This window comes from Gekko japonicus, unplaced genomic scaffold (assembly GCF_001447785.1).
Source record: "Gekko japonicus isolate JY-2015 unplaced genomic scaffold, Gekko_japonicus_V1.1 scaffold898, whole genome shotgun sequence".
Lineage (NCBI taxonomy): Eukaryota > Metazoa > Chordata > Lepidosauria > Squamata > Gekkonidae > Gekko > Gekko japonicus.
In genome coordinates, this window is record NW_015160238.1 from 339,945 (window position 1) to 348,397 (window position 8,453).

Genomic DNA, 8,453 nt, shown 5'->3' on the forward strand with positions numbered 1-8,453 from the left:
CCCCCAGCAAGAGTGTGGCTACTTCCATAGGTCAACAGTTCCCTATTGTGCACTCATTGCCAATGTAGAGCCGCAGGCAGCAGCCGTCAAGAGTCTTCACAGGGGTAGTTCTTTTGTATCCCCTCATGCCTGCCACTCCTCTGTGTAGGCCTCTCATCAGCCCACCCCCACCACCAATTTCTCACCTGAGGCATTGTGGAGCAGGAGAAAACATGGTCAAACATTTTTGATTTTTAAAAAGCTGCTCAAAAGCCCACTGGTGGCAAGGGAAGGGAAGGAAGAAACGCTGGGGATTAGGAGATACTGAGGGGAAATGGTGCCGATGTGTCAGAAAGGCTTGGAAATCTGCACCTACTGGTCGCCTTAGTGTACAGACCTGCTCTGTGATCTTTCCAGAAAGACTGGAGCAAAGCAGCTTTGGGAAGCATCAGAACAAACCAGGGGAGTCGTTGGAAGGGGACCAAATGGAGGATGATAATGTATGGATGCTTTGGAAAAAGAACCTGTTCCTGTCTGAGAGGCAAAATGGAGCAAAACTCCCTTGCGGAAAACAGCACAATATAGGTCTGCTGAATCAAAGGGCTAAAAGGGAACACTGTCTCAGAGTTAGTGCGTTTCTTTGAACTAGGATGTTTGACATTTGCAGAGGAGTCTACAGTGGTAAGTAACCCAGTACACTCTTGGGGAGCAAGCCGGAAAAGACAATAACTCACAGGCAAACTAGAACTGTCTAAACATTCCTCAGATAGACAAGTATTTACTTTGCATAAATGCCACATCTGACACATTCACGCAAAACTGACTGTAATCATTATCTGGGGTTTGTTTAAGCAAATTAAGCAACGCCCCAGAAGAGACTGGAGAGAAACTTCTTCTCTTTCCTCTACTTCAGCTTCCTAGGAACAGACAAGGACGTGGCAGGCACCGGCTGGGGCAAACTCTCTAAGCAGTAGGGCAAACTAAACATGTTTTTAGTTCTGTGACTGCAGACTTGTGTTGGGGGGGTGATAGGAAGCCACCTTCATCAGGGCTATTCATTTGCTGCGTGGCCGTCATCACTTGGAAGACAGCAGAATATAGATTTCAGAGTGGTTATCTAGTGCACCCACCAGATTTCAATAAACCAAGTATCTAGTCCCCAAAGCTACAGATAAAAAATTTAAAGTAGGGTGGCTGCATTTGCTGTAGAAGGGCTTGCAGATATCACTTCATACCACTACCTAACCATTAGCCATATCTCATCACTGCCCTTCTTTCTGTTTTGGAAATGAGAGTGGTTTCCCTACTCAGCACAGGGCTGCAGGGTAGACACCATCGGTCCAAAGCAAAAACCCAGAACAAAAAACCTTTGTGATACCTAGGGTCATAGAATAGAGTCATAGAATCATAGAGTTGGAAGGGACCTCCAGCGTCATCTAGTCCAACCCCCTGCACAAGGCAGGAAATTCACCAATACCTTACCCTCTACACCCCCTGTGACCCCTGTTCCACGCTCAGAAGATGACAAAAAACCTCCAGGATCCCCAGCCAACCTGGCCTGGAGAAAAATTGCTTCCTGACCCCAAAGTGGCGATCAGCATTTCCCTGGGCATGTAAGAAAGGGCCACAAGAACTAAGCACTGAGGCAACCCTTCCTGCAGCCTTCCTCTCATGATCTGCCTAAGTTCACAGAATCTGCATTGCTGTCAGATGGCCATCTAGCCCAGAAGGAGAGCCCACCACTTTTTATAAAGTCAAATAACCAGCCAAAATAACACAAACAATATATAAGTTTTTGAGTTCTGCAGAACTTTTTATCAAACTGGATGTTCAAAAATAAGAAAAATCCCAGACAAATGAATGGGGGGAAGAGACATTCAGGCCCCGACCTCTTGTCTGCATTCCTGGCAGAATAGCAGGTGTGACTGAACTGGGGGGAAAAGGTTCTAGATGGTGTGGGTATCCGTTGCATCTTCAGCTTTCCAGGAAGATGTGTATCATCTGTGCTATTTGTGCTATTTTGGTTGGTCCTAATAAGAGGCATTATACAGTTTTTGTAACCTAGCTTGAGTCATAAACCATCACCTGTTCAATTAATGATGAACAGAGTTGGTTTTCCCCAGATGAAATTGGATGGATTTAATGAAATAAAACATTTACATAATTTGTAATTTTGTGTCCTGCTAGTCTTGTTATAAGGAGCTGCGGTGGCTCAAGTGGTTAAGACACTGAACTGCAGGCTGTGGAAGGTCGGTAGTTCAGCAGTTCGAGACCCGGGTTGCCGCATGACGGAGTGAGCTCCCATCTCTAGTTCCAGCTCCTGCCAACCTAGCAGTTCGAAAGCAAGAAATTGCAAGTAGATAAATAGGTACCACTTCGGTGGGAAGGCGTTCCGTGAGCCTTCTTGTTTAGTCCACATGACCACGGAAACGTCTTCAGACAGCGCTGGCTCTTCGGCTTTGAAACGGAGATGAGCACCGCAACCCTAGAGTCGGACTCGACTGGCTTTTGAGCAAGGGAACCTTCACCTTTTTACCTAGTCTTGTTATAGCAAACTAGCACATTTTTGCTCCTTCAGGTACAGCGATTTTGTTTTTGGATGGATGACTGGAAAACCCTAGTATGGTGGATTTTGCAATCATCCTACCTCATCAGAATGTTCTTTGGACTGAAACTTGATCTATGGGGGATCTGATAAGCAACCCAAGAGGGATTCACACTTTTTGGAGCTTTGCGTTTCCCCCTGTTGTCTGTATTTGCCAGGAACACTGGGGCAAATTTGCTGTTTCAGGGATCCCAGAAAGAATGCTGTCAGAGAGTTCAAAACAATGAGAAAGAAATTCCTTCAAGAGCACTGTGCTGAAAAACACACGTTTTTAAAAAGTAATTTTTCAACATATGAAGCACTGGTTTTAAGAGTTTCTTTGGTACATAGGATTTTAGCAACAAACTTCAGTACCACAGAAACAAAACATTTCAGAGATCCCCTCAAATTTAGTCCTTTGCATGCCCAAAAGCTAAGCCCTTCATTTTTAAATTTTCAGGAAAACCAAGCCATATTTTGAAGGCGTTTCTTTAAAAAAAGTGGCACTTTTTCAGGATTTTCCATCTATGGGGCTTGCCACCACCACCCCCCCCATGATATCCACAGACACCCTTTTTAACTCCTGGGTTTGGCCGGAACCTAAGAGTGAGAAATTTGTCAGAGTGAAACCCCTGGATTAAAGATACAGGGGATTCTAATTGGTATCAGTGTAGAAGAAGAAGAGATTGGATTTATACCTCGCCCTTCACTACCAAGCTAAGCCTTTCATTTTAAATGTTCAGGAAAACCAAGGCATATTTTGAAGGTGTTTCTTTAAAAAAAGTGGCACTTTTTCAGGATTTTCCATCTATGGGGCTTGCCACCACCACCCCCCCCATGATATCCACAGACACCCTTTTTAACTCCTGGGTTTGGCCAGAACCTAAGTGTGAGAAATTTGTCAGAATGAAACCCCTGGATTAAGGATGCAGGGGATTATAATTGGTATCAGTGTAGAAGAAGAAGAGATTGGATTTATACCTCGCCCTTCACTACCTGAAGGAGTCTCAGAGCAGCTTACAATCTCCTTTCCCTTCCTCTCCCCACAACAGACACCCTGTGAGGTAGGTGGGGCTGAGAGAGCTCTTTTGAGAACTGCTCCTGTGAGAACAGCTCTGAAAGAACTTGTAACTGACCCAAGGTCACACCAGCAGCTGAATGTGGAGAGGTAGGAAATCAAACCTGGTTCTCCCGCGCTCCTAACCACCAAACCGGATTCTGCTAATCTGTGTTAGGAAATCAAGGCCCTTGACATTTGCACAGCTACCTAAGTTGTAAAGTAAGGAAGCAGAAGCATTCACCTTCTGATCTCATTTCTTGCAAGGGATGCGGTCTAAGAAGACATGAGCAAAAGGAGCACTGATTGCATGGTGGTGGGGAATGCTGAGCCTAGAGACAAACCCTTAGATGCTTTTGGGTTGCCTCTGATTAGAATGATTAAATGCATAGATGAGTGTAGCTTCGACCTAGATAGCCCAGTCTAGCCCAATTTCATCAGATCTTGGAAGCTTGGTAGGGTCGGCCCTCTTTAGTATTTGGATGGGAGACCGTCAAGGAAGTCCTGGATCCCTATACAGAGGAGGGCAATGGCAAACTACCTCTGTCCACCTCTTGCATTGAAAATCCCACAGGGTCACTGTAAGTCCAATGCGACTTAATGTCACTTTCCCGCTGTGACTTAATGTCACTTTCCATCACATGGGTGTAAGACGTAAGAATCCCACTAACAGAAACCAATCAGGCAAATACAAATCAACTGCCATTTTCCCAGTTTCATGAATTTGTGCATTTAATTATTTTTAGTTGGTGGAGTAGGTTTTCATAATTGGGGTTAGCATTTATATAGCTCTGTCGCAAAAATAAAGACTTTGTGCATAGCTTCCCTTTCACCATATGGAGGTATTTATGACATGTTTATCTTTGCCCTTGATCCCAAGTTGCTCATTCTCCGCTCCTTCATTTTATCCTGAGTTGGGTTCTTGATTTTGGGTATCCCCAGTCTTGGTTTAAGACCTTAACTACTACACAACACATGGCATGGAAACAAAACTACAAGTAGCTGATAGGCACATGTTGATCGTTGTTCATTATATGTTCGGAGGGGGGCCCTCCACAACAAAGACTAAGGGCCTGCCTGGGCCAAACTCTTAATAGACAACAAATAGACAGCTCCTACAAGATATGACTCAGCCCTACCCCACCTTCCTGAGTAGATATAAATTACCTGCCTACAATTTTTCTTTTCATCTTGACATAGAGAGTACTCCATCTTTCTGTGCTATACCTCTGAGGATGGCAGTCACAGCTGCTGGCGAAACATCAGGTCCTACAATGCCAAGACCACGGCCATACAGCCCGGAAAATGTACAACAGCTAATGAACTCCGGCCGTGAAAGCCTTCAGCAACATATTAGACAACAAAAAGGTGGTCTTTTTTCAAGAAATCCTGATATTCTGAGTTGAGGTCATGACAGCTGTTCAGGAGAAGTATGGCTGAAAAAAGCTCTGTTAGCATACCAAGGGGGTTAACCACAACATACTATTAACCACAGACATTCGCCAGATCTGAAATTTTAGCAAAGCTAAACATTTTCCATTGTGAATCTAAATGTAAAATTTCACCTGTTTATGGTGGGTGGAGGGAACAGGAAGTAAGGGTACTATAAAAGTATTATTCTCTGCATGCCTGGTATGAACTAACTAGAATGAAATGGCTAAGATGATTTACATATCCTATGAATAACTATTTCTACTCTTGGTATTACCATATAGTCAATGTTGTCAATGTTGCAGTTGACTCACACATGACAAATCCAGCCTGGGTCTTTCCAGTGACAACATCAGTTGAAGTGCTGGTCAAACACAACCCAGAAGCTTGAGAAGGGGAACTCCACTGAAGCTGCTGCTGAAGAATTCACTGGACTGGTACTATTACACCACACCACGCTACACCTGTTGTGTTCTTTCACTGCTGATCGCAAAACAAGGAAGCACCTCTGGCCCCATCTGAAGATACTCTGTGTACTCTGGCCCCACTGGTGGACCTCCTGATGGCTCCTGGTATTTCTGGCCACTGTGTGATACAGAGTGTTGGACTGGATGGGCCTTTGGCCTGATCCAACATTGGCATCTCTTATGTTCTTATGTTCTTATGTACAGGTTGTGATCAAATGGACAGAGTTTCTACAACTGACTCAAATATACCATATTTACAAGGCCATGCTTTTTCTTTTTCTTTTGCACTGGAGTAAACTAAGGCTACAAAAGGTTAACTCTTCTTAATCCCAACTGGTCCCAAAGAACTGAGAATACAAGACAGAAGGGAATTAAACAGAGCGATGTTCCGTAGCCCTTAAGGTTCACAGAACGATAATATCAAACAGGTGAAGGGAAAGCTGACGTATGTATACAGACTTGATTTGTAGTGGGGCTCAGCCCTGGAGCTTGTGTCAGTGCCAGGGCTCAAGTTCTGAAACATTTGGAACAACAGTATAGAAGTAAGGGCTTCTGAGCATACACAGTATGCCTTCCCGTCTCCAGGACGTCATCAGAGGCAGCCTACTTTAACTGAGTTTTTGGAGAAAAGGGGTTCCATGCTACAGCTCTCCCTTCTCTTCCAACCAGGCTTGAACTATGGTAGCTTCCCTCACTTCAGACTTTAAGCACTCTACCGACTGTTCCGGGCAGAACAGCAGTTTCCTGGGACTGATTCTACACGGGCTGATAGCTAAATGATACTTTGAGCTTTAAACCTGGGTCAAATTAGCTTCAAAAATTAATAAAAATTATTTGTTTATATAAGTTTAGGTGTATAGCTTCTGAAATCTTTTTTAAATCACTAAAACAGGTTACAGTTTAATTGCTACAGATTAGGCACTGCACCCACAACCCCAAAAAGCCACATTAGCCAAATGCCTGATGTCGCATAGTCCTTCGATGCATGTTTGAATGAAGTTTTAAAATGTTGCGATTTTTAAAAAGTTATTGTGATTTTTATAATCTTGAGTGTCATTTGGTGTAGAGCACATTGAGCCTATGGAGATGCTGGATAAAAGTTAAACAAACAAGTACAATAAAATGTAAGTAGCAAACCCCAGGAGAAATAGGACTAACTATTAAAGTTAATGGGGGGGAAACCGCTGAGAGAATCAAAACTGGAACTATAACCTGTCCTTCACTGTCAAATAATATTCCCAGAATAAAGACACATGCAAGACAGCTTTGGATATATTTTGAAGACCATCTCACACATTTACAGGGCAGCCCTACTCAGAATTTGTACTCTTCAAAGTCTCAAGTGGTTAAGACGCTGAACTGCAGGCTGTGGAAGGTCAGTAGTTCAGCAGTTCGAGACCCAGGTGCCGCAAGACGGGGTGAGCTCCTGTCTCTAGTTCCAGCTCCTGCCAACCTAGCAGTTCGAAAGCAAGAAATTGCAAGTAGATAAATAGGTACCACTTCGGTGGGAAGGTAACAGCGTTCCGTGCGCCTTGGTGTTTAGTCATGCCGGCCACATGACCACGGAAACGTCTTCGGACAGCGCTGGCTCTTCAGCTTTGAAACGGAGATGAGCACCGCAACCCTAGAGTCGGATTCGACTGGCTTTCGAGCAAAGGAACCTTTACCTTTTTAAGTCCACTGAGGTCAGTGGGCTTAGAACATTATAAATCTGTTTAAGGATTACACTGTTGCTTTACTCACTAACCACCACCACCACCACAAAAATGGGGGAAGCAAGCATCCCAAATGAACACCAGTGAACAAAAGGAAAGATATATAATTAAGTACCTTATTACCTACCTCCAGGTCATTAAAGAACAGGTACGTATCTGCAAGGTTAAAGATCATTTCTTCCATCATAAGGCCTATCCTGACGGACGTAGTAGTATCCTGTTACAAAGAAAAACACAATGTTTTAAACATTTTTCTGTCCACAATTATTGGTTGTTCAGGTGAGGCCTCTGGTGGACTGCTCGCTCGCTCTCCCTCCCTTCACAAGCCTTTCCAGAGCACTAAAGACAAAATAGGAAATTATTGTGGAAACCGCACTGCATCTCCTTTAGCTTTTTCTTTTTTTGGCCATCAAAATCTTACCCCTACAGTCATAAGGGCTAGACAAAAGGAAATACTTCTTTACACAGAATTCGTTGCCAGAGGATGTAGTGATGGCCACAGGGATAGCTTTAAAAGGGGCATTAGATAGATTCATGGAGGGGCCATCAAAATCTTACCCCTACAGTCATAAGGGCTAGACAAAAGGAAATACTTCTTTACACAGAGAGTGATTAAAATGTAGAATTCGTTGCCAGAGGATGTAGTGATGGCCACAGGGATAGCTTTAAAAGGGGCATTAGATAGATTCATGGAGTGGCAACTATCAGTGGCAACTAGCTATGGTGACTGAGAGGAACCTTCACATTCAGAGGCACTAAACTTCTGAATCTCAGAGCCAGGAGGCAGCATCAGGGAAAGGTTTCGGCCTCTATGCCCTGTTGCCCTCCAGGGGAACTGGTTGGGGCCACTGTGTGAGTTAGGATGCTAGACTAGATGGAACTACTGGTCTGACCCAGCAGGGCTCGTCTTATGTTGTTAAACCTTTCTATTTAAATGAAAATTGGGGCCACTTTCAGATGTGGTACAAACAGGGGTGAGAGTAACCTGGGCTAGTACAGAGTGGTGGTGGAAAGTGCCATCAAGTCACAGGTGACTTATGGTTTTCAAGGCAAGAGATGTTCAGAGATGGTTGGCCATTGCCTGCCTCCACGTCATGACCCTGCTATTCCTAGGAGGTCTTCCATCCAAATACTGGCCAGGGCCAACCAATGTTCCCTCTAAATTGTGGAGTCTTGTGAGCAAAAATTCTACTTTGTGAGCCAGCGATGTGGCTGTTGCA

General features: G+C 44.1%; 1 protein-coding gene across 1 annotated transcript in view; it reads right to left on the bottom strand.

Annotated features, from left to right (window-relative positions):
• The window catches only part of LOC107112006 (eyes absent homolog 2-like), a 124,389-nt gene that overhangs the window by 24,266 nt on the left and 91,670 nt on the right, over positions 1–8,453 (bottom strand). The window contains exon 9 of the mRNA XM_015413066.1: positions 7,361–7,450. Coding sequence (XP_015268552.1) covers positions 7,361–7,450 — 90 coding nt within the window. The remainder of the gene's footprint in view (positions 1–7,360; positions 7,451–8,453) is intronic.